This window comes from Nomascus leucogenys, chromosome 17, assembly GCF_006542625.1.
Source record: "Nomascus leucogenys isolate Asia chromosome 17, Asia_NLE_v1, whole genome shotgun sequence".
Classification (NCBI taxonomy): domain Eukaryota; kingdom Metazoa; phylum Chordata; class Mammalia; order Primates; family Hylobatidae; genus Nomascus; species Nomascus leucogenys.
In genome coordinates this window covers 69311266-69338189 of record NC_044397.1, presented here as the reverse complement: position 1 = coordinate 69338189, position 26924 = coordinate 69311266, and the positions used below count along the sequence as shown (strand labels likewise).

General features: G+C 34.1%; 1 protein-coding gene across 4 annotated transcripts in view; it reads left to right on the top strand.

Annotated features, from left to right (window-relative positions):
* The window catches only part of SEPTIN7 (septin 7), a 107497-nt gene extending 81672 nt beyond the window's left edge, over positions 1-25825 (top strand). For 3 of the 4 annotated variants that reach the window (XM_003268897.4, XM_030797469.1, XM_030797468.1), the window contains exons 8-14: positions 2042-2134; positions 3444-3540; positions 5424-5475; positions 10253-10378; positions 17822-17957; positions 22652-22791; positions 23828-24880. In XM_003268897.4, the coding sequence (XP_003268945.1) occupies positions 2042-2134; positions 3444-3540; positions 5424-5475; positions 10253-10378; positions 17822-17957; positions 22652-22791; positions 23828-23867 (684 nt within the window). In that variant the 3' untranslated portion in view covers positions 23868-24880. Of the gene's footprint in view, positions 1-2041; positions 2135-3443; positions 3541-5423; positions 5476-10252; positions 10379-17821; positions 17958-22651; positions 22792-23827 lie in introns of all 4 variants that reach the window. The other variant, XM_012496808.2, reaches the window with a different exon arrangement.
* The last annotated feature ends 1099 nt before the right edge of the window (positions 25826-26924 follow it).

The window sequence follows — 26924 nt, the reverse complement described above, 5'->3', positions numbered from 1 at the left end:
TTATTTTGAAAACTTTTTTGGAGTGAAGTGGTACCTAATCGTTTCTTTGTCTTTTCCTTTTATTTTCCAGAAAGGCTGAACATTTTAAAAACGAAGTTGTTTTTTTTCCCCCTTTTTGTAAACATCTGTTCAAATCCTTTGTCTTTTTGACCAGTAGTACTTGGTATTACCCGTATTTATTGATATGGGTTCTTTTTATTCTGGGTATTTAGTTCTCTCATTTTCACAATATTTTTTCTATTTTCTCTTTTGCTGCATATATCCTAATTTTGTTTTCAGTGCACTTTATGGGATATTTATAGTTTAAGTTATTGTTCAAACCTACGACCCTAAGATTGAGTCTCATGCTGTATGACTGAGCTAGCTAGAAGACCACTAAACGGTTTTTCTAGACTCATTGTCTAGTTGTCTCAATAATACTGAGTTACACAGTCACACACATTTCTGATTTAATTGTGTTTGGTTCGTTATATATTACATTTTATGAAATGTAGGGTCAATTCTGGAACCTTTCTCTATTCCAGTAGTCCAAAGGCCAGTAGTATATTGTTTAAACCACAGCAACTTTTTGTAATATTTAAAAATAGATTGTAATTATCTCTATTGTCCATATAGTCCTATTGTAACAAAATATTTTTTCACCTTTTTCAATATGAATTTCAGAATACCTTGAAACCTGTTACAAAAAGCCTGTTAAAATTTGCTTTGAAGTTGTGCTAAATTCATATTAATTTTCAGAAAGTTTTAGTACATAGTTTTTACTGTATCTAGTATTTTTCTGTTTTACACTTACCCATTCCCATTTTATTTTTATGTGCTATTTCTAAGTTTCAAGTACTATCATATATTTCTTTTTGTTTATTATGTATTTCGATTTGGATTTTTACTGGTAACGGTAAAAAAGATGAATATGAAGTGACTTCTTCTTTCAAATTGGTCACATCCTGGTGGTTGTACTCAGGTCATTTTAATATACAACCTCTGACTAAAACCACTGCTTTTAGAGCTAGCTACTATTATTCGTTTTTCTCTTCATCATGTGTTTGTCAATTCCTCGTTTATTCTTTTTTTTTTTTTTTTAATATAGGTACGTACCCTAATTGTAAAAGATGTGTGGTCCTATTTTTTTCAGTGACAATTTTGCTTCTGTTTACTTCTGTCTAGTATAGTAACCATGTAACACAATTTGTTCAGGGTCCTTTTATAGCTGCTGGGAACCCTTGCCAAGAAAGTCGCACCAAAATATAAGTATAGGCAGGGAAGCTAGGTTTAGGTATATTAGCCATTGGTTTGTTATGAGTTCAAATAAGGATAGGTAGTTGAAAATTATTTGGATGTCTGTATTCTGTTTAGAATTTGGAGTGATTTTGGACATGATAATTTAATTTGAACTAGGTCATTTCTGATGTTATTAATAAGTTGTCTTCTTTAGTTTTCTGCATTCTCCTTATTAATTATTGAGCTTCTTAATTTCTAGGGTGTGTTTTCTCCCTGTGTGCCTCCCTAATCTTATACCTGTTGCTCCTCAATTTGTGTGTATGCACATGTACATGCAAGGATTTTTCTGATGAATATGCAGGGAGCAGTGCTGTATTTAGTTTTACCTTACTTTTGCCAGATTCTACTAAAAATTTTAGGTGAGTTTAGCCCTGTTTATTCAACTAAATAAGATACTTGGGAATTTATATCTAAAGGAAGAATCTCAGGCATTGTAAATAAATGACCTAAAGTCATTATTGTGGAAATCAGAGAAATCCCTTTCCGGAGTTTTACATCCTTTTTGGAACTCTTTTGGTATGATAGCTATATGACTTTAACACTTGGAAGTAATTGGATTTGGTGTTTATATATCAACTTTACAGTTAAAAAAAAAAAAAGACTAGCATAGTACTTTAATTTTAGATTACAATTTTGCATCATTAAACAGTAAAGGATCTGGAACCAAGGACCCATATAGGAATCGAAGAAGCATGTAATGAACATAAGACTAATGTACTAATTATGTATGGTGCTCTTTTGCTGACTACTTCTTCCATTTTAGATAATGAAAGAAATCCAAGAACATAAAATTAAAATATATGAATTTCCAGAAACAGATGATGAAGAAGAAAATAAACTTGTTAAAAAGATAAAGGTAGGTTCATCCCTGTACATACACTAAAGTAATCTGAGGCCTTAAAAACATACTACAACGTCCACAGGAAAGATCAAAAGTATCAGTGTTTTAAGTAGTTGGCTTACAAAATGCCTAGGGATATTTAATGTTGAATTCAACTTTATAATTAACTTTGAAGATTAGCTAGTATATATAATAAGGAATTGTATAAACTACTGAGGTGAATAACACAATTCTTATTTCAAATTGTTTTTAATTAAGTGGCTTTCATATTATATAATTTTTTTCTCTCTTAAAAAACAAGTGATGAGAAAGGAGAGAATTCATTCTGTTATGTTTTAATTGCCAGACAAAAATGTATTTATTTTGTCTCTATAAAAGTCAACCAAAATTACAGCTAGATAGGAGGAATAAGTTCTCGCGTTCTGTAGCATTGTAGGGTGGCTGTAGTTAACAGTAATTTAATCTATATTTTCAGATAGCTAGAAGAGGATTATGAATGTTCCCAATACAGAAAAATAAGTCTGAGTTGATAAATATGCTAATTACCCTAAATCAGTCATTACATATTTGTATAAAGGTGTCAGAATACCATACTGTACCCCACAGATGTGTACAATTATGTTTCAATTAAAAACAATAAAAACCAACCAAAAATTCACATCAACATATTTTCTGTATTTTATCATGGTTTTCGACGTACTTTGGCCCTAAAAATGGTATACTGAATAATGGCATTATGTAGGCAAATATCTTGGAATAATGAAATTCTTATACATTGCCTGTGAAGAATTTCTGCAGTTGTATAAAATAGCTGCTTAGATATTTCTGGGAGCCACAGAATTGTGAAGGGCTATACATGGATGAACACAAATCCAGTCACCAGGATTTGAAGTTCCAAAGTTAGAGCTTAACAAATATACTATCACCTGCTTTAGGTACTGTTATAGTTGGTTTGTGATCAAGTAGGCAGGCTAGTCATTAGCCCCCCCCTTTTTTTCCCCAAATGCCAATATATTTTTTACCTTTTATCCCTCCCAGGTGTGGGACAACTTTCTGTAGTGATTTTTAGTAAATAATTTGACCAGGAATATTCTTAACATTAAAGAGAAAATTTAATTTTATTTATTGTTTACCTTGGTGGCAATACCATGTGATGGCAGTTTACTAAATATTTGTTAAATGGCCTATAAAAACTAATGCAGAAACTATGGAAAGTAAATTTTTTTTTTTTTTTGGCTAACCTGTTGAGTAATGTAGCTTTTTTTATTCTTGAATTTGTGAGGACTGCAGAGATGTATTTGAACAAGAATACTTTGTTTTATAGGACCGTTTACCTCTTGCCGTGGTAGGTAGTAATACTATCATTGAAGTTAATGGCAAAAGGGTCAGAGGAAGGCAGTATCCCTGGGGTGTTGCTGAAGGTAAGATTTTCTTCAGTGAATGACTTTCTATAAGATTTCAAAACTGATTAAAATTGTATTTATAGTAAGTAGTACAATATGCATACTGTATTGATATAGTCTAGATTTTCAAGGATAATACTCATTTCAGGTTCTTGTAGTCTCATTTTCCTCTTTAAGTACATTGATATTTTTCAAACCTGTATCCTACCAAGTCAGGCAGTATGTGTTAAGTCCTAAAGTTGTAGTATAGGTTGAACATTCTTAAAGAGAAAATTCAAAATGTGAATTGCTCCAAAATCTAAAACGTTTTGAGCACTGACATGCTGCTCAAAGGAAGTGCTCACTGGAGCATTCTGAATTTTGGATTTTTGGATTAAGGATGCTTGACCAGTAAGTATAACACAGATATTCCAGAATTCCAAAAAAATTCAAAACACTTCTGGTCCCAAGCATTTCAAATAAGAGATACTCAACTTGCCCCACCCTGGCTGGCATCCTGCCTCCATCATTAAGTCTATTTCTGTTTTCATATTTGAAAACATACCTAAAATTCAGGGGTGCTTTACCTGGGGCCCAAAGTTTGCTCCCAGGGAATCTAATAAACCTCCTGGAATCAAACATTTTGGAGAGAAGGCCAGTCACTTTTATCGGAATGTCAGATGATCATGGATCCTCAAGAATGATTGAAGAAATTTGTAAGCCCAGTTAAAACATTCACAGTCTTCTTTCCTCAGTGCAAAAGTTGCACTTTTTGATATCGCATATTTAGAGTAAAAAAATTTCATTAATAAGAGATCCTCTTTACTAGTTTTGTAAGGAGTTTTTTTATTTTTTAACCTGCTATCTTAAATTATTAAGGGTTAAGTAAGGAGTTTTAAATACCAATAAAATCTTAGTTATAACACCAAGCCTCAGAAGTCCTTCCTCTTGGCAATAGGTTTATTGTATTGGTTTAATCTGATATTTAATCTTCTGTATTATAGTAAGCTGAAACCAAACTTGAGACTTGATTGTTTTATCTGTTTGTTGCTATTATTTTTGAACTTTGTTTTTTTTTTTTTTTTAAGAGACAAGGTCTTGCTATGTTGCCCAACTGGTCTCAAACTCCTGAGCTCAAAGTGATCCTCCCACATCATGCTCCTCCCACATCACGTCACTATAAGCACACACCACTGCCCCTGGTTTATTTCGAACAATAATTTTTAGGATATTGTTTCAAGTAACGGTCCTTATTGGCAATTTTCCCATCAGTGACCCGTGTGCCTTGTGTACCTTGTTCCCAGCTCTCTCTATCATGCCCAGGCAACTTTCAGTTGCTGAGCTGAGGCTTTAGAAATTACCCCTTAAAAATACGCCCCGGAGAAATTGATTTGCATCTCTCTTTTGTAGTTTACCCCTCTACTCCCAAGTAGTATTCCTATTTGTGATACATTCTTTAAAAATAATGTAATAAATTTCTTTAAAAATAATAATAAGTAAAGAACCTTAAAGTTTTTGGCTCCCTTTTTCATTTTGGTTACCTTAAGATTTTTTCTAAAGTGATTCTCCCTTCACTCACACCACTGAATTTTTTAAATGTATTATAGAATAAATATATTTTTTACCTGTAATAAGAAAATACATGATTTCCCCTTTCAGAATTTCAAAGTTGTTTCTGGAGAGCTCATTTGTTAGGTTTACATATCTATTTCTGAGGATTAAACTACAATAAGGCAATAATAGAGTACACTTCTCTGTCATGCCCTTACATTGAGTACTATGTTAGTGTTAAATCTCAAAAAAATTGATCTGTTTTGCATTTCCTCTCCTTGTTTTTTATGCCCCAAGTTCCTGTGAAATAGTTTTTGAAAAGACTAGGTTTAGTGGAAATATAATATATGCGGTCTGTTTTTTTCTTACAGTTGAAAATGGTGAACATTGTGATTTTACAATCCTAAGAAATATGTTGATAAGGTAAGTGCAAGCAATGATGGAAATAGCATAAGATTTTCTTTCCCTAAGTAAGAGTTGGACAGATTTACTTTTTGCCTTCTATAAATGTAGCTAATTTAAATTTATATCTTCAGTCTAGCAATGAAGTAAACACTACATGTAGATGATTCTTTCTCCAAGGTTTTGAAGTCATGAGCAAAAGTTGCAAAATAATTTGTCTAGGGATACATAGGAAAATTAGTCTCTTTATCATTATACTTTGTGTTGAGATTTAATACTGAAATAACGATGGAAAGTGAAGTAGACGAGGCTCTTTTTTCTTAATGTGAAAACCTTGTGAAAACTATATAAGAGAAGGCTAATTTTTGAGTCCAAAGCTAGAATTTGAATGTTAAAAGGTGCACAGCCTGGTAGCTGGTGAATAGGGCACATTTTATATACTGGAACATAGTGAACAAAACCAGTCTTCCTACCAGGTGAGAAATCCCTAAATTGTGTCTTGCACACTTGCTGAAAGAGAAGGAAAGCCTATGGGAACAGGACATCGAGGCCATCCTGATTAGAGGACCAGGACTAGTAAAGAGGATCTCTTACTAATGAATTAGAAAAGCAGCAGCAGAGAGGAAATCATGAAGAAAAAGTGTAATAGGACTAGAGATGTTAGTAGACAAGGAACAGAAAGGGCATCAAAATGATCCTCACTGTTTTCATGTTGAGACACATTCATTCCTCTCCCTACCTCGCTCCACATTTCCCACTTTTCTCTCTTGCTTCTCTACGCCTTTACCACATACTCTTTTTAACCTTCAGTTTTAGATGTCTGTGTTAAGTTGATATCTATTAATTTTCATACGTCTACCCACTTTCCCAAAACATAAGAATCTCTTTTGCTGTGTAAAGAAAGGTAGTTACATAAATATGGATAATAGTTGGAAATCATGGAATAACAAGAAGGTCATTCTCAAGGTGAGAAGTGAGGGGGAAAATTTAAGACAGTCAAACTGCCACCTCAAGAAATACAATAGAGGTGAGAGTGAATTTTGAAATTAAATAAATGGCATGTGATTGATCGTTATTTTCAAAGGAGCAGGTGTTCTTGGTAGGAACTACATGATAGGGTTGATTCAGCAGTTGGGGTTGCCAGGCCTCACTTAGTGGAGAAGAGCAAATGCACGAGAAAGTCATCCTCTGGGTTTTGAGAATACAACACTTCAGGCTCTATTATGAACTATTCCCTTCCTCTTCCATTCTTAAGGTGTGACTTCAAAAGAATACATATTAATAATATAATCTGCTATGACAGTATATAAGTAGAGAATGTTTAATAAATACTAATTACCATTGCATTCCTCTTGTTTTTAAATCTTCTATGGTACTTGCCCAGTGCTTGACACAGTGGCATTCTATAACTTTTTCTTGTGTATTTTAAAAGCATACAATCAATAATTGCCTACATACCTAAAGCACTGTAGAGGGGAAAGCTATACTGAGCCAGAGGCTACTTTGTTGAGATGGAGTCTCACTCTCTTGCCCAGGCTGGAGTGCAGTGGCACGATTTTGGCTCACTGCAACCTCCACCCAGGTTCAAGTAATTTTGCCTCAACTTCCTGAGTAGCTGGGATTATAGGCATGCACCACTACACCTGGCTAATTTTTGTATTTTTAGTAGAGACAGGGTTTCACCATGTTGGCCAGGCTGGTCTCAAACTCCTGACCTCAAATGAGCCGCCTGCCTCGGCCTCCCACAGTGCTGGGATTACAGGTTTGAGCCACCACACCCACCCGGCCCAGAGGCTACTTTGAATATTCGAAGGTTCACAGCCTGGCAGCTAGTGAGGGACCTCCCTAGTATAAGCATTACAGAGCAAATTGACCATGCCTGCAGGAAGATTTAATACAGCAGAGCAGCAAGACTTTTATGCCTAAAAATTCTAAAGTTATTATTAAAAAGATGTATATTTAATTTAGCTCATGTCTTTAAGACAAAGTCATCTAGTGGATATTTAATAAATACTTGAAGGAAGGAAATACAATACCAATACCAATATTACAGATGTCTGTAAATCCCAAATAATTGAAATCTTGCAGGTCAAAGGAATAGTGATTGCTTCTAAGAAAGAGACAAGTTCAAAGAAGTTCTCTTGCTAATTAAGAGAACAGACTTACTCCAGGCAAACCAAGGAAGATGATGGAAAGGAGGAAAACTATACAAATATTTTCAGGGTGTGGAGATGGGTGTTTCAGAAATCAAATGGGGAAAGAAGACAAAAGGAGAACAGAAAGTTATGGTATCAGCAATGGGAAATGGAAGAGACAAATTCCTGAAACTGGGGAAACTGTATTGCTAATTAACAAATTATGTTGAGAATGGAGGAGTGGGTTGAATCATAAAACGATAAAGCATATTTAATTACATGGAAATAAAGACTTTCATAACCTGAAAAAATCAGAATTATGTAGTCATATAGAAGACTTTAGTGATTTTAGTGAAAAGAAAAATTATTCATTATCTAAAATGTTAGATGACACTAACAAAAATAACTTAACAATTACTAAATTCACCTTTTATTTTACACACTCATGCTAACATTTCATGTAAGTTTTCTTCCTTAGGACCTTTAATGATTTTTCAGTGATGCAGTGATGATATGTAATATATAATAAATAAAATTAGGCCAGGTGCAGTAGTTCACACCTGTAATCCCAGCATTTTGGGAGGCCAAGGTGGGAGAATTGCTTGAGCTCAGGAGTTCAAGACTGGCCTGTGCAACACAGTGAAACCTAGTCTCTACTAAAAATACAAAAAATAGTTGGGCGTGGTGGTGCATGCCTGTAGTCCCAGCTACTCAGGAGGCTGAGGTGGGAGGATGGTTTGAGCCTGAAAGGCAGAGGTTGTAGTGAGCTGAGATCGTGCCACTGCATTCCATCCAGCCTGGGTGACAGAGTGAGACCCTGTATCAAAAAAAAAAAAAAAGAAAAGAAAAATTACATAAACATTGTTTTATATTGGCATAGGTGTTTGTTATTATTCTCCACTTAGAGAAACTGGTTCCAAAAAGTGTTTATCATATCTCAGCTTCAATCTTGAGTTATGAATACTGTTAAAATTCCTATCATCTGCTATCTGCATTGGGACACAAAAGGTAATGGCATGTTCCTTATAAAGGGGAGCTTACAGTTGAAGAGATATGATGTCACCTGTGACGTATACTTGTACCAAAAATGAATGACAACCAAGGAGAAAGTGGTCATGGTTGGAATGCTTTGATGTCAAGGCTGGGAAAAAGGTTTCCAAAGCAGTTGAAGTCTTTGACGAGAGATTGACAAATTAGCATGAACTGTTCAGTGTCAGCCACCAGATATGCCAGGAGTAGGGAGCTGCCTGACTTGCCGAAAATGGAGTGGTAGAGCTTTAGAAGTAACTGTTGTGGCTATAAGAGAACGTGAATTTATTGAGGGACAGAGTCTGGGAGATGAGATTTTTGGAAAAACCAGACTTAGCACTAAGGGGAGTGAACTATCAGAGAATTGCATGGAAGTGTCAGTACGAAATGAATCAGAGTAATTGAATATCACATTTTATTCACAAAGGGGGAGATTCAAGAAACTGGATTGTGAAGTAACAGTAAAGGTTTTCTGGATGTAAGGAATGATAAAAACAGTACAACAATACACTTTTTCTTTTTAAGACAGTGTCTTGCTCATGTACTCAGGATGGAGTGCAGTGTGCGATCTTGGCTCACTGCAACCTCCACTTCCTGGGTTCAAGCAATTCTCCTTCTTCAGCCTCCCAAGTAGCTGGGATTACAGGTGCCTGCCACCACTCCCAGCAGATTTTTGTATTTTTAGTAGAGATGGGGTTCCACCATGTTGGCCAGGCTGGTCTCGAACCCCCGAACTCAAGCAATCTGCCCGCCCTGGCCTCTCAAAGTGTTGGGATTACAGGCGTGAGCCAACATGCCCAGCCAACAATACACCTTTGTGTTTGTCTCGCAGAAGGGAGTTTTAGTAAAGTGGTGAAGAGGAATAATGGGAGATATAGGAAGTTTGAGATAGAATGGATGATGAGAAGAGAGAGGACTGACAATATGGTATTGCCACACCATGTATATATCCAAGAACACTACATTGGTAAAGGATATCCATAGAGCAGCTAAGGGTATCTTCAGTGTCTTGAATTATTAAATAATGATGACATCATCTCATATGTATTGTAGACTTATCTCATATATATTGATTTTATATATGGTAGAAATGCTGTAAGCAAAAATTTGTTTAACCGAAATACCACATTCACTAGACAGTTTGAAGAAACAGAAAATTACTCTAAAATTTCCTTATTTGAAAATGACTTGATATGTGATCTGAAATTTATTATTATGTATTAATAAAAACTTATATATTACCTTAGTAATATTGCTAAAAGGCAGTTTCTTTTAGATTTTATGAGCTTCAGTAGTAGCTAATCTGCACTCTCTTGTCTGGTATTTAAATAGATAATATAAAGATGAATACTCTTTCATAGAAAGGTCATCCTTCAGTAACTGTTTTGGGGGATTTATAGGTCTTAAAATCTCATTGGAATCTAAATTTGGTGTCAAGTTAGCTTATTTTTTGTTGGTCTACTTTGAGTGTAAATGAAAACAGATGAATGCCACCTTCTTTAACAATAGTCTTTTGTTCATTTTAAATCTGAAATTTTTGTTTTGGTAAAATTTTGAATTTATATTAAAACTTTTTAAGCTTCTTTCCCCCTAGCTATTAATAGAAGCAAACTCTTGCTGTTTGTTTGTGACAGAACACACATGCAGGACTTGAAAGATGTTACTAATAATGTCCACTATGAGAATTACAGAAGCAGAAAACTTGCAGCTGTGACTTATAATGGAGTTGATAACAATAAGAATAAAGGGCAGCTGACTAAGTAAGTATATATTTTTTTCTCCAAAAAGGTATTATTTCTGTAGTCAATAACCATATTGTTTCATTTTCATTAAATTTCTCCTGGCTACTCAGTAGAAAATTTGGATAATGTTCTTTATGCACAGCAGCATAATTTATATTGTTATGCTTTGTTAATAGTAGAAGCTTTTTTGAATGAACCATTTTGATAGTTTTCACTTACAGATTATGTGGAAACAAAGGACAGGCTTTAACAAAAGGAATATTTAGATGAATTTATTCTTGGTTACCTTCTCTATTCCTATTCCAGGGAGTAAATTAGCTGGAGTTTCGTTTTCTTCTTTTGGTTGTTAGAGTGGTATAAGTGACTACAAAGTGTGTAGCTTTGCCCTGTTGAGCTTATATCTCAAGCTGTGGTGGTTTCATGTTGGGGTCGAAAAAAGAGATGTGTGAGGAAGCTGGTAACCATGTCTGTGCCCTACTTTTTAAAAATCTGTCATTATTGAAGATCATAATTACATCATATGTCACTTAACAGTGGGGATACATTTCTGAGAAATGTGTCATTGGGCTATTTTGTCATTCTGTAAACATCATAGAGTATCTACACAAACCTAGATGGTAGAGCATTGTACATACCTAGGTTATGTGGTCTAGCTATTGCTTGCAGGCTATAAACCTATACAGCATGTTACTGTACTGAATGTTATACACAGTTATAATGTTAAGTATTTGTGTATCTAAACATAGAAAAGGTGCAGTAAAAATACAACATAAAAGATTAAAAATGGTATATCTGTATAGGGCACTTGGTTTAAATGGAGTTTGCAGGACTGGAGATTGCTCTGGATGAGTCAGTGAGTGTTCAGTGAGTGAACGTGAAGACCTAGGACATTACTGTACACTACAGTGGACTTTATGAACACTGTACACTTAGGCTATACTAAATTTTTTAAATTTCTCTTCAATAATCTTATTTTGCTGTAACTTTATTTTATAATAACTTAAATTTTAAAAAACTTTTTGATTCTTTTGTAATAACACTTAGCTTAAAACACAAACACATTGAACAGATGTAGAAAGATATTGTCTTTATAATCTTTATTCCATAAGCTTTTTTCTATTTTAAAAGTTCTTTCTTTTTTCACTTATACCTTCTTTTTTTTGTTGTTAAAAACGAAGACATAAACTTACAAATTAGCCTAGGCCTACTCAGGGTCAAGATCATCAAGATGCCACTAGACAGTAGGAATCTATGGGCCACCATCATATATGCCATCCCTTGTTTACTGAAATGTCATTATGCACTGCATAGCTGTATTGCAAAACCAATTTAAGTAATGTGCATTTGTAGCTAGGTGTTATCTACCATTAGATGATAATCCTGAAGGATCAACTATATAAATACGAAAGACAAGTTCTCAAAATAGCTATAGTGGTTAACATGCCTTATAATGGAATAGAAAAATGTCCCTTCTTAAATATTTAAAATACAAGATTCTGTTTGAGGTAAGCCTCAATATGTGAACAAAAGGAAGGCTTTTTATCTCTTTTTAGCAAAATGTTTATTGAGTAACTTTGGCACAAAAATGTAAGGATCCATCATAGTGAATATTGTTCGTAAAATCCTAATTCACTTTAAACTCATCATTAACAATGAACTTTGTAACTCATTAAAAGAAACACATACACAAAGCTACTGATAATTTTGTATGTTAAAATACTACTAGTACGTATTTTTTAAATATATGTACTTACTCAATTTTTTTTAAACATTTATGTTATAGATATAAAGAATTATTTATTTGTTCCCATGTCTCAAATATAAGGCTTTTTAAAGTAGTGCTGTTGGATGCAGGTAAGATAATTCATAGAAAAATAGAAAACTTTACAGTATCATTAAGTTTTTTTCTGCATATACAAAATTCTACTGTGTGGATACGTGAGTTAAACTATATCCCAGGTGAAAACATAATTAGTAGATGTCTACTGGAAATATATCTCTTAAAGAGAGGAATCATGACCATACTTTGCCTATGCAAATAAAAAAAGAAATGTTTGCGTTGCTAAAAAGCAAGTTGCCCCAGGAGCTAGCATAATATTTTATTTTATGTTAATAATAAATAGGAATTAGATTGTTACTACTTCATTGAATAACACATACTGAACTTGAAAGAAATCACTTAGAAGTTTTATCTATTGGTTGTATCTTACATTGTCTTGAAAATGTTAGCAATTTCAAAAATTTTTGTTGAATTTTTCTTTAAAAATCATTAACAATTTATGGTGCTTTAGCTGATGTAAGGTGCTTTTCCTCATAGCTCAGTACATATCCATGAATAACTGAAAAGAAAGACTAATGTTTAAATAAGTGAAGTAGGTGTGAGTTTAGGCTTTTTTTAATGTTCTTTTTGTATTGCTCTCATGCGACTCTCCATAGCAATGTATTCTTTGATAGTGGTAGTGGCGAGGGGTTGAGAGTTGCAAGAATTTTGGAATGGAAGGTGAACCTATTGAAAATTTGTAGTTAAATTGATCTTTGGAAATGTATGTTTCAGAAAGTGCTAATCACACACTTTGGTTTTAGAATATAAGCTAAACTTTTTAAAGATGTTAGACATTGAATAGTAAAATACATTCATGTGTCACATAATGATGTTTCAGTCAATGACTGACTGCATATACGACAAGATCGCATAATATTGTGTGTCTATACCGTAGAGCCTAAGCGTGTAGTAGGTTATACTATCTAAGGTTGTGTAAGTACACTGTGTTGTTGACACGATGATAAGTGAATTTCTCAGAATGTATCCCCAATGTTAAGCAGTGCATGACTGTAGATCAATTTATCTTATATTTAATTTTCTGAGGTAGTTTTGGGCACACTGTAGAGTCTATTGAAACATGAAATAAACATTAAAAATGTATGTGTAGATGTCTGAAAATGTGCCTTTCTGTTATGTCAATAGTCCTAGAACAATTCTATTTCAGAGGGACTTAAAACAAGAAATAGATTGTGTGGTTTAAATCTGAAGAATAGCTGAACTTGTCCAGTCAGCTATAATTTGTCTCAAGGTTAGATCTGGAGAAGTGGATGCTGTTCTTTGCAGCTATCCGGTAATTACCTGTTTCTGACAAAGAAAGTATGGAGCCATCCAAGTACTTCTTGCATCCCTGTATGGAGGGTAATGGGTGGTTGAAAGCCACAGAAAGGGTAACCTCTCAAATCAAAGAAAATTCAGCAAGGGTTTGTAAAGGAAAGGGGAGAAGAGTTGGTCATATCCAGATTGCTGATCTCTTAAAGGAAGTGATCCCCAATAAGAGGAGGGCCGTCTTTTTTTTTTTTTTTTTTTTTTTTTTGGCTAAACTTCCTTCTTGAAGTTTTATCTGCCTCCTTTTCGCTTGATCTTCCTTGTACCCTTTACTTAAAATCACATTTTATTGGTGACTCTTTTTCAGAACTGATGTCTATCATTGCTACCAATTGTGACAATAGAACCTTGCTCCAAGTTGGGGCACACCCTAGTCTCTCTTTCCCTTATGTTAATTTATTTTTCTGTTCTCTATAGCCTTCTCCATCAGTCATCTTGGGAAAACTTTATAAGTGAATGACCAAAAATACAAGTTTCAAAGGCAGATTCTCAGAATTCTTGATACATGACAGAGTTTTCATCTAAACAGAAATAAAGACAATTTGCTGAAAATTTCAAGTTGTTTCAAAAAATTAAACTTAGTTATATCTTTTACTCTTTATTCAAGTGTCCTTTCATGAAATTATAATGATAGTAGTTGGAAGTTTTGTTTATGTTTGGTTTTAATACTCTCACGTGGCAAAACAATGTTGGCAACCATTATTACTCAAAATTGTTAGAAATTTTTATTGATCTTTGAAATTAAGTGAAATTCCTTTGGAAAATTTTGTACATAGTGACCTACTAACCACTGGAGCAAAAGTATGTAAATCTACTTGCTTAATTTATTCTTTAGGAAAGACCACACACATAATTTAAATGAAACATAATTGTCTTTTATTACACTCCAAATGTGGGTCATATGTAATGCAGCAAAGTAGAAGTTGACTAGGTCATCCTTATGTGGTGTGGTGGCTGTAATTCTCTTACTGGTCACATGAAGGGGTGTGGCTTGCAGGAATTTTAACCTTATAAAGACAACCCTAGAAGGAGCTAAATCTTTGAGGATTTAGTTTCATATTCGGGTTATGTTGTAACCATTTTCTTTTTCTTGTTTTACTAGGCTTTTTTCATTTGTCTGCGTTTTTAATTTCACTGATAGGTTTATAAGCTTTACTACTATATGTGGGTAGGTAAGAGTTTCCTATTAAAAAGCAGGCAGGCAGTGATACAACTTAAATGGTTTTTCCAGCCATTTAATAAAAGATTTTACTTGGAAAAAAATAGTAAATATGAAGAAAAAGTGATCTCCCTACATTTTCTACATTTTAAGCACAATTTTTTGTTTCAATTTTCTAAAAATTAATAAATACGACTAGAAGTGAGGTGTTAATTTAAAAATTAAAAATTTGAAAGATCATTTTTACTGGTGAGAGACTTCAAAAATTCATTTTAAATATGCATGAACATTTTTTCACAGTATTTGAGTATATTTGGTCAGATTATTTTTACAAGGCTAAAAAACTTATAGTATCTTAACTGTTAATTGCACATTTCTTTTAGAAACACACATTTGCAGGTTTTAAACTTTCAACAGACTTTCAGAAGATAGTTCCACAGCATGTTATTTTTATCGTGATTTAGTGTAATGATTATGAACATAATTTGGGAAATAAATTAGCTTTAGCGAATTTATACTGTAAATTTTTTATTTAGGGCACATACCTTAATAATTTAATTGTGAAAGCTATGCATTTGCCTTTAATTGCAGCTTTTAGTATGCTTTACTTTAAATGTGCCAAATCACTAATTTTTTTTCCTTTAGATATGATACAGTTGAAGGCATGTAAAGTGGGGGATCTTAAATACTTAAATTTTGAATTTAAAAGAAGATTTTTTTTTTTTTTCTTCGAGATGGACTCCTGCTCTGTCACCCAGGCTGGAGTACAGTGGCACGATCTTGGCTCACTGCAACCTCTGCCTCCTGGGTTCGAGCAATTCTCCTGCCTCAGCCTCCCAAGTAGCTGGAATTACAGGCGTGCGCCACCACACCCGGCTAATTTTTGTATTTTTAGTAGAGATGGGGTTTCACCATGTTGGCCATGCTGGTCTCAAACTCCTTTGTGATCTGTCCGCCTTGGCCTCCCAAACTGCTAGAATTACAGGTGTGAACTGCTGTGCCGGCCTAAAAGAAGATTTGAAACATCATTGCATGTTTTATCTGCAGTCTCTTATTTTCCCCCCTAGAGTTATTTAAATAATAATTTAGGTGGCAAAATTACCTGCTCCTTCCCAAGGATAAAGTAAGATAAACATTTTATAGATTAGTTGTGTAAGTAGGAATAGATATTTCTCTCTGATTTCTAATTTAATATATTTACAATCATAATTACATTGTTGGAAGTTGCTTAAATACACATATTCAGTTACTTAAGGTTAGCAATTAAAGAATTGTTTTTAGATTATTTCTTTTTTAGAGACTAAAAAAGATTTTTAGGGTGTTAGGGGACAGTGGGAATTACAAACTCTTTGAAAATCTAACAAAAGCTTTGGACCCTTTCACCGGAAGAATGCTGGCAAACACAAACACACATTTGGTGTGCTGTTTCAGGGCAGTCACTGACACTGTGTGTGCTCAAGAGATCGGAGGCAACTGTATTAAAAACACCTGCCATTAATATGAGGAATATATTATTAAGAAGCATCTCAACTTTTAACAAAAAAAATGGTATTTACACTTGAAAATGTTTTTCAGCTGACTCCACTTTTAAAATGCAGGTTCTTGTTCTAAGTTAATATGTCTAGTTAGTTTCATTTTCAGAACTTTTGATTCATTGTTTAATTGGAAAAATATATGTCAGGTTAGCATGTAGAAGTAAGTTTTCTTTTAGTGAAGAAATATCTTTGAGTTAAATAACATTTTATTCTAATTTACGCAATTGTGAAAACAGATCATCTTAATCATAGCATTATATCACATCTTTGTTCTTGCCTTTTTGTTAAGAAAAACTGGTAGCCAATATTCTGTCCTTTTTGTTTTGTTTCTAACATTTTCTATCTAGCTCTCTTGCCTGCTTCCTTGTTAGAAAAGAAAATTGCTGTGATGGTCAGAGACATTTAGCCTAATAAGGAGAAAAGTCACCATAATAAGAGTGTGTCAAATCAGGGTTAAAATGACTAGCCTTAAAGTTATGGGTGAAATCCAAGGTCTGGTTTTCGTTTTTAAGCCATGAGTTAATTTTTTTAAAAAAAATTAGTGTATTACAATAAAATTTACCCATTTAAAATATAAACCTCAATCAATGGTCAAAGCCTGTTTTTATGGAGGCAAAACAAGCATGCTTTATTAACAAAGTCAAAGAAGGACCTATCTCTTTAATTTGTCCCAGGGTATTAAATAATTTTCAGAGATTCTCAAAGCAAAGAGCCCACTTTCTGCTCCTGGGCTGAAAGCACTAGGTACTTTGGCATTCTCTTGTGTCTCTGTGTAAGTGTATTAGCCTTAACATAAAGCCCACCCGTAAATATATCTCAGTGTGAAAATTTTGAACACAACTCTACAAAGAGATTTGAGTCCATGGACTTTAACGTCAACAGAGTGAACATTTTTTTTTTTATTTAACTGTGCTTATGTCTTTTTTTTTTGCATTTAAAAATAATTAGTAACAAAATATTTGCTCCTGATTATCTCTAAAGTATGTGGTGTGTTTTAAATCACTGAACATCCTTAAAACTTAAGACAGTGAAATATTTGAGTTAAGTAGAATGAATTTTCAAGAGCATTGAAGTGATCATAAGGGGCCTAGAAATATTCTGTATGCCTAAATAGTGCTCTAGGTATTGACTAGTAGTTGTTTCCAACATATCAGTTCAGTTACCAAAATAAATAATAATTTTGGTGGTGTTAGTAGCTGTCTTAGAAGAGATTGTAACACTTGAAATTCTGGTAAAACTAAAAATATTCTACATATGTTAACTTCATTACTCGTTTTCTATTTTTCATGTTAAAGTGTTGTTTAAAGAACAAAATTAAATGATTTTCTTCTAATGTTTTATTCCGTGAATGTATTTTGGGAATTTTTTTCCCATTTTCCTTCTACAGTTTATTTGGTATGTCATCCTTAGATTTGATATGCAGTAGGTTTAGAGAACATCTTTGTTTTTTAGATTTTTTTCATAATAAGTTTTATATATGAAATATGGAAAGAAGTTCTAGTCTATTAATAATGACATACATATATAGCATCTCATTTGTTTTCATCAGCTGTTTCATAGTTCTGTATTATAATTTTTATTCACAGACATTTAATGATTACCCTTAATATTCATGACAGGAGCCCTCTGGCACAAATGGAAGAAGAAAGAAGGGAGCATGTAGCTAAAATGAAGAAGATGGAGATGGAGATGGAGCAGGTGTTTGAGATGAAGGTCAAAGAAAAAGTTCAAAAACTGAAGGACTCTGAAGCTGAGGTAATCAGTCTAATATTCCGTCTCTTAGCAGACATTGTGTTCCTTTTTAAGTAGTATCTTCAGTAAAATTTATAGATAATATAACCTTTTTATACATATTTTTTCAAAATTAATACCCTAGTGTAACAAAATGGAGAAATTTCTAGAAGCAAGCACTGTGTTTATAATAATATATACTTCAATACATAAGTGCATGGACATAGTATATTAGGTAGGACAGTGTAATAGAATACTTACAATGAATTATTAAAGTTATAATGAACAAATTTGAGTTGTGAAAAATAAAATGACAAACCATTCCATACAGGTGGCATAAGAACACTAAAGATGAGAGTTTGGGGGTGGATTTATGCACAAAAACTAGTGTTAGGATAATAATAATTGACCATACTTATTTGTGTATGAGTGAAAAAAGAGGGAGATAACCTTTATTGAACTAAAGATATGCCTGGATAAATTCCACGCAAAGGAGAGAAAATTAGGGAATGTGATATTTTTGTTAACAGGTTGGGCCTTCTTTATTTATAATGTAGTGTCAAGGTAGTTCCTAGTGTTACAACATTGGGCAGGGTAATGACAAAACATCCCAGAAGACATATCTACTATCTTGAAACCCTTCTAGATGTTGAGTTACACATTTAGTTTCTATTAATCACAAAGACCTTGGAGACATTTCCTTCAATAGGTGGCAAGAAAGAAAAGATGGAGAAAAAGATAAACTGAACATAAAAATCCATAGAGCAGTTAGTTCGATAGATGTCTGAGAATAGTAGAAAAAAAACTATGGGTAACCCCAAAATAATAGTGATTTAAGTATGAAGTTTTCTCCACATCAATTTGTTATAATTAAAAATTATAAAATAGGCTGGGCATGGTGGCTCATGCCTGTAACGCCAGCACTTTGGGAGCCTGAGGCACGCAGGTCACTTGAGTTCAGAAGTTTGAGACTAGCCTGGCCAACATGGTGAAACCTCATCTCTATTAAAAATACAAAAATTAGCTGGATGTGGTGGTGAGTGCCTGTAATCCCAGCTACTTGGGAGGCTGAGGCTGGAGAATCTCTTGAATCTGGGAGGCGGAGGTTGCACTGAGCCGAGATCATGTCACTGCACTCCAGCCTGGGCGACAGATCAAGAATTTGCCTCAAAAAACAAACAACCCTATAAAATAATAAATTATTTTAAAATATATGAGAGGAAGTCCAGGTGTGGTGGCTCACATCTGTAATCCTAGCAGTTTGGGAGGCCAAAGAAGGAGGATTGCTTGAGTCCAGGAGTTTGAGACCAGCCTGGGCAACGTGGCAAGACCCAGTCTCTACAAAAAATTTTTAAAAATAGTTGGGCATGATGGCCTGCACCTATGGTCCCAGCTACTCAGGAGGCTGAGGCAGGAAGATTTCTTGAGCCTGGGAGATCGAGGCTGTAGTGAGCCATGATTGTGCCACTGCACCCCAGCCTGGGTGACAGAGCTAGACCTTGTCTCAAAATTATATATATATATATATGGATGACAGTAATATAAAATACTTTTAAAACAATCTTTAATGATAAAATTTAGTAAGATCCCTGTTTTATGTGGCTTCACTAATACAATATTTGTATCTAAGTGTATTAAGAAGAGATTCAGATCTCTTTTGTTATATTCTTACAGTTGATCTCATTGCTTTTATAATTACCGCATAAAATACGGAAAACCTTTTTTGACTAAAGGCATAACAAAAGTACTCTAATCCATTGAGTAAATAGAGTGCACGGAATGAGAAAGTATTAAATAATTTCGAGGAAATGTTTTTATTCCACATCATTTCTCTTACATTATTGGGCTTTTCTTGTAATTTCTTATTAAAATCTTTCACTGTTGTTATGTTTGTTGTGAGTTTAATTTATCAGGGGTATGGAATAATTCCTCCTGGTTTGAGACTGCTGAGCACTACAGGACTAGCATCCCTGGCACTGCCACTAAATGCTAATAGCAGTGCCCTCCTATCATTGGGCAAACCAAAATGTGCATGCACACACACCCCCAATCAAGAATCACTGTCTTAGCAATTGCTATTGTATTATAAATTAATGAAGTTCTTAACATGACATTTTGGGGATTAATTTATCAGCCTGTTGTTAAATATATGCATTGAATCTCTACCTATTCAGTAATTCACATATAATCTGGAAAATCTATATCCAAAAGGGGAAAAAAAACAGGAATAATCAAGAGTCCTACTATATTATCTCCACACTTAGATTCCATTGAGAATCTAAAAGTAGTTTAAGTTACATATGAGGCAGATGTATTTTAGGACATGTTGCTAAGAGTAAATATTACAAACAAGTAATTGTGAACCTGTAGCCAAGGAACCCTTTGGGAATTTTAATGATTACTGTGAATGGTGAAGATAGTTTTGAAGAACTATTCTTTGAAGGATGGAATGTTAACACTTCAAGGACCTGTGAAGAGCTCTGGGCCAAGGTTCCCACCGGATACTCTAAGCCATTAGAGAATTAGGCATGCTCATTCTAGATTCTTTGTCTTTTATGAAACCACATCTAGAGTGTATTTACCAACATCCCTGTGGTAATGAGTTTGCAAATCATCATGTATATGATACATGATATATATTATGTAAATATACATGTGAATACATAAATAGGTAAAGAAACCCTTTTAGCCTTGTTTAATACAGTCTCTCCTTAAATCCATTATGCTGGAAATACTTGTTTGGGGGCACAGCTAGCAGCACAGTACATCAGCCACAGCACCAAGCATCTTTCATTTATTGTGTTGTCTAGCGCACACCACAGCCCTACAAGGTAGATATTATTGCCCATCTCTCCTTTATAGATAAGAAGAAGAATAAATTAACTTAGTATGCCAGCATTTGAACCCAGTTAATTTTTAAGTTAAGCTAGATAGGTCCACAGTCCTGTTTTTCACAATTTCAGAATGGAAAAAACTCTGAAAACTGCAAAACCTAACATGAACTAAGTTTTAATCCTACATATTGTGAATATTTATATATTTTACTGCAACAAATAAAAAGTAATGTGTTTGATTATACTTGTTGCCCCAGATAGCCCAGGAGGTATTTTATAAATATAGTATATAATCCTTTCTAAGCGGTGTTGTCGTTTTAATAACTGAAAAATATTGAACTTTGGAAGGCATCTGACCCCATGGGTTTCTTAAGAGTCAGATTGTGACCTATACCTTTATCTACATGCAGTTAACACAAAAGATAATTGCTTATATATAACATAAATTAAGTTAAAGAATGATGAACACTGTAAGCCTACCACCTGACTTAAAAAAAGAGAATGTTATCAACTCATTTGAAGACCCTGTGTGCCTGTCCCCTATTGTATCCCTCTCTCTCATTCCCAGAGGTAACTACTATTCTGAATTGTGTATATGTGATTCTCTTCATTTAAAAAAAATAAGTAGAGACATTTTCTTATGTTCCTACTTTCTGACATTTCTTAGTAACTTGTTTGCTGTCATCAGGAAGATTTCACCTCAGATTTGACTCACGTTTGCTTAAGTGTGTCTTAGGTGATTTCGTTTTGTAGGAATTGCATGAAATAATTGAAATAGGAATAAATCTGAAGTCACTTCGGGCTTGCAGAAAGGAAAAATTGTATGCAAAATTATAATATATAACAATATATAATATGTATATAATATATAATATACATAATAGTTATATATTAACATTATGTTAATGTTAACTCACCAGTGTAGTAAAATCTATAACAGAACATAATCCCTGGATAACTGAAGGTTTTGAATAGTCCTTGGGTATTTGGCATAGAAGGATTTAATCTGATTTTTTAAATTTGTTGGCTCTTTTTTTTTCAGAAATGGATTGACTTGCACCTAAATGAAATTATTTATCTAATGATCTCTTGGACTTAAAGCACTTTGTTTCTGCAGTTACTTTGCATGAATGTTTACTACCTCTCAGTCAGCATTCTTTACAGTATTAATACACATAGGAGGAAGGATCACCTGCATTAGAATCACTGTAACTTGTTGAAAATCCACATTTCCAGACTTAACACCCAGATATTCTAATTCAGTACGTCTGAGTGAGGTCCAGGATTCTGTATTTTTAACAAACATCCCAGATGATTTGCATGAAGACCAATGTCTGAGAACTACTGCTTACAGGAATCAGAGTACTTTACTGGCATCTTTGAGCTCTTAGGGTCCTAAACTACCTGCTTTCTTTTCACTTGTCTTAGCTTTCTAAACTTGGAAATAGGAGGCTTATTCAAGTCCTGGTTCTTCCACTTTCTGGCTAGCAATCTTGGGCAAGTCACTTAAATTCTGCAACTGTTTCCTCATCTGTACAATGAGAACAGTGATGTCTTCACTGCCTAGCCTCCAACATATTTGTGATTAAAGAAGAACGAGATAAGATAGTAATTTTCCATTATAAAGTACTCCACACTGTTAAGTTTGTTGCTTTTTTTTTTTTTTTTCCTGTTTCCGAAGATTATTGTCTTGGGTCACTGGCATTTTGGGTGGCAGGTCCTAAAGGAGGAGGAGTCCTTGACAGTGCTTTCCAGGTAGTACTCTGAATTTACAACAGGGCTATTCAAATAGTGCTCATACTCCTTATCATTAGGGTATCTGGATGAAACATACTTCTGCTTCTCATTTCTTAGTTTTGTTTTATATATTGTGCTGTGATTTAGCTCCAGCGGCGCCATGAACAAATGAAAAAGAATTTGGAAGCACAGCACAAAGAATTGGAGGAAAAACGTCGTCAGTTTGAGGATGAGAAAGCAAACTGGGAAGCTCAACAACGTATTTTAGAACAACAGAACTCTTCGAGGTAACTAATAGCAGATTACTAAGAAATGTGTGTATTAATGTTTTAAAGAATTGTTTTCCTACTTATTTAAAAAACATTAGAATAACACTTAAAAAGTCATCACCCATTATCATGCATTCCAAACACAATGGTTTTCATGGATAAATATTTTTATATGGATGGATACAGTCTGTGTCCATTAGCAGTATTTTTTCAGTACATCTTTCATGACTTAATCTTCATAATTATGATTTAGCAACTTCATGACATTATCCGCAGTTAACTCACCTTAATTGGATTTTTTACCTCCTCCCCCCAATTGTTGGACATAAGGGTTGTTTTCAATTTTTGGCACACAAAGGGAACATTCTTCAAAATCTATTAGATATTTAGGGGTACGTTTTAACTGTGTTGAATTATGTTTTTACGATAAAATTCTTAAGACAAAATGTTAGATATTTAATTTCCAATACAGCTAATCAATTACTTTCTCTTAATTTATACAAAATTCAATAATATTTGCACCTTAGTTTTCTTTTCCTTAATAGTTACATTTAAAGCTGAAAAGTGGCATTCCTATAAGGATTATATAGTTTATCTTTGTTACTAAACATTTTGAGATTTGACATTTGTTCTGCTACACTACCCTACTGTTAACATTTTCCCCAAAGAAGAGGAAAATAGATTTGTAAAAGCAATTGCACTTCAAAATGCAAATGACAGTGGGGGAAAAGAGCACCCTGTTTGATGCCAGTTGATACTTTTTAGTTTGTGCTGTTTCATTTGGGAAGAATTGTTCTTGTATATTAAAATGGGGTTTTGCCATATTTTTTTACTGCTTATCCTGGAGTTTTGTCAAATATTTGATTGTCTAAGAAAATACTATTATAGATTAACATTGTCTTAGCTGTTTACTTCTAAATCTTTTAATTTTTTTCAATGAAAAAGTAGTATCTGAAAATCCCAACATTGTAATTGGGTTAGCTGTTGTTATCATGTTGTCTATCACGTTGATAAAATGGTTACTCATCTTGATTATTTTCCTTTTATCCTTTAGAACCTTGGAAAAGAACAAGAAGAAAGGGAAGATCTTTTAAACTCTCTATTGACCACCAGTTACGTATTAGTTGCCAATATGCCAGCTTGGACATCAGTGTTTGTTGGATCCGTTTGACCAATTTGCACCAGTTTTATCCATAATGATGGATTTAACAGCATGACAAAAATTACTTTTTTTTGTTGTTCTTGATGGAGATTAAGATGCCTTGAATTGTCTAGGGTGTTCTCTACTTAGAAAGTAAGAGCTCTAAGTACCTTTCCTACATTTTCTTTTTTTATTAAACAGATATCTTCAGTTTAATGCAAGAGAACATTTTACTGTTGTACAATCATGTTCTGGTGGTTTGATTGTTTACAGGATATTCCAAAATAAAAGGACTCTGGAAGATTTTCATTGAGGATAAATTGCCATAATATGATGCAAACTGTGCTTCTCTATGATAATTATAATACAACGGTTCCATTCAATGCAGCATATACAATAATGTAATTTAGTCTAACACAGTTGACCCTATTTTTTGACACTTCCATTGTTTAAAAATACACATGGAAAAAAAAAAACCCTATATGCTTACAGTGCACCTAGAGCTTTTTTATAACAACCTCTTTTTGTTTGTTTGTTTTGGATTCTTTAAATATATATTATTCTCATTTAGTGCCCTCTTTAGCCAGAATCTCATTACTGCTTCATTTTTGTAATAACATTTAATTTAGATATTTTCCATATATTGGCCCTGCTAAAATAGAATATAGCATCTTTCATATGGTAGGAACCAACAAGGAAACTTTCCTTTAACTCCCTTTTTACACTTTATGGTAAGTAGCAGGGGGGAAAATGCATTTATAGATCATTTCTAGGCAAAATTGTGAAGCTAATGACCAACCTGTTTCTACGTATATGCAGTCTGTTTATTTTACTAGAAATGGGAATCATGGCCTCTTAAAGAGAAAAAAGTCACCATTCTGCATTTAGCTGTATTCATATATTGCATTTCTGTATTTTTTGTTTGTATTGTAAAAAATTCACATAATAAACGATGTTGTGATGTAATAGCGTGTGGGGTCTTATATCCTACAGTCGATGTACAAGAGTAGAGTATGTTTGGGAAGAAACTTTTCAACTTGAGTGTTTCTCCTCTACGATGACATCTCTTACATGCTTGTCTCATTTAGAATGCATATGTGCTGATTTTCTAATTTAAGAGATACCATATCTCTCTATTCATTTCTCTCTCTCATTTGTGTGCTTATTTTTCTGAGAACAATTTTTTTTTTTTCCAAACAGGGTCTTGCTTCGTTGCCCAGGCTGGAGTGCAGTGGCACAAACACGACTCGACTGCAGCCTTAACCCTCTGGGCTCAAGCAGTCCTCCTGCCTCAGCCCCCTGAGTATCTGGGATTGCAGGTGTGCACAACCATGCCTGGCTAATTTTTGTATTTTTTGCAGCCTCCCAAAGTTCTGGGATTACAGGCATGAGCCATCATGCCCGGCCTCTGAGAACAGTTTCTGACTCATTCAGATTAAATATACTCTCAAGTCCCTGGAAACTGAAATTTTTTCAACTGGAGAGAGGGTGGTGTCATTTCTTTTCTCAAGGTCAAGTGACAGATTTTAACATAATGCATAATTTAAGAAATTAAGTAAGTAATGTAACCTAGTTTATCATCTTGAAATGTTTTACCCTATGTACTTTTTAAAATCAATGACCTAAGCAGAGGGAATAATTATAAGTCAGTAGCAGAGAGATTGTTGTTTGGGTGTTTATTTTTTTCAGTTTTTGTGTTGAGAGATGGGGTTAACACCTCTAGCCAAAAATGTTTGGTTTTAGGGGAGGCTAACAACAACCTACTGAATTTGGAGAATGCAAAGGTAAAAAATGTATATAGACTGCCTGCCTGACTGGTTAAGTACTACTGCTTCTGGGGAATATTATTTCAAAATTCTATGTATTATAATAATAAATTTGTAAGACACATTCATTATTCTACCATCCTAATGAAAACTTTCAGAAGTCTTTATCCATGGCATGCCCAGGGTTTCACCTGAATCTGATACAGGATCTATATAACTTTACTAGGACTTTGGATTGTTGACTCCAGGCTTAAGTATATCACAAGGCTCTTTTTGCCATTTGGCCTGCGGATTTCTGAGAGGATCATTCACAATACATGTAAAATTCAGGTAGGCCTAAGGAAAGGCCAGCCTGTAGAAAGCAAAATGGCAGTGTCTGTTCTCCACTGTTGGAGGCATTATGTAATTGAAGTATCCTGTTAGCCACTGTCTTTCTGCTAATTAAGTGGGGCTGAACAAGTAAGCACTAATAATACCAGTGAACCACTTGGGCACCTTGTGGGTAGAGTTTTGCTGCCACCTAGTGGAATGGGATATCATTGCTTCCATATCAGGTTCACAAGCAAGTTAAGTGGACACAGTTTATTTCTGTGTAGCTCAGGCTGTAATCTTGAAAGCTGAGGAGATACCCATGTCTCTCAGACTCATTAGCTGGTTGTCACATTACCACCTGCACATTCTGACCCACCGCATCGTAATACGTTTTATCCTCTTGGAGAAACTAGAAGTCAGAATGTGGTAGGTAAGGGGAAAAAAGGAAAGATGGCTTGATAGCTGTGAATGCATCAGGATTGAAATGTTGACTCAAAGTTATCTAGATCACGGTCTCCAAACCTGATGCTGTTTCCTTACAAAAATATTTGTTGAGCTCGTGTCCATAATTATATGTATTGATCAATGAAAATATGTATCAACAAATGTACTGCTACACTAATGTGAACATTATGGGACAAAATTTGAAAGAGTGAAATAAAAAGGTTTGCACTTTTTCCCCAAGCTCCAATGAATTATTACTTTGCACCTTGGAGGCCATCGATCTAGGCAGTATGTGGATAGTTAATAGTTATTGTTGAATCACCAAGGAAGGTCCTAGTGAAGACTGCTGTGATGTCCTACTTGATTTGAAAGGAAAATTTGCCACACCAGCAAATCGAAGTCCTTTCTAATAATAAGCTTGCAAATGTAAGCCCTTGTACTTCATCCAGAATTTTACCTGCCCCTTTTGTAATAACAACTTCCCAAAA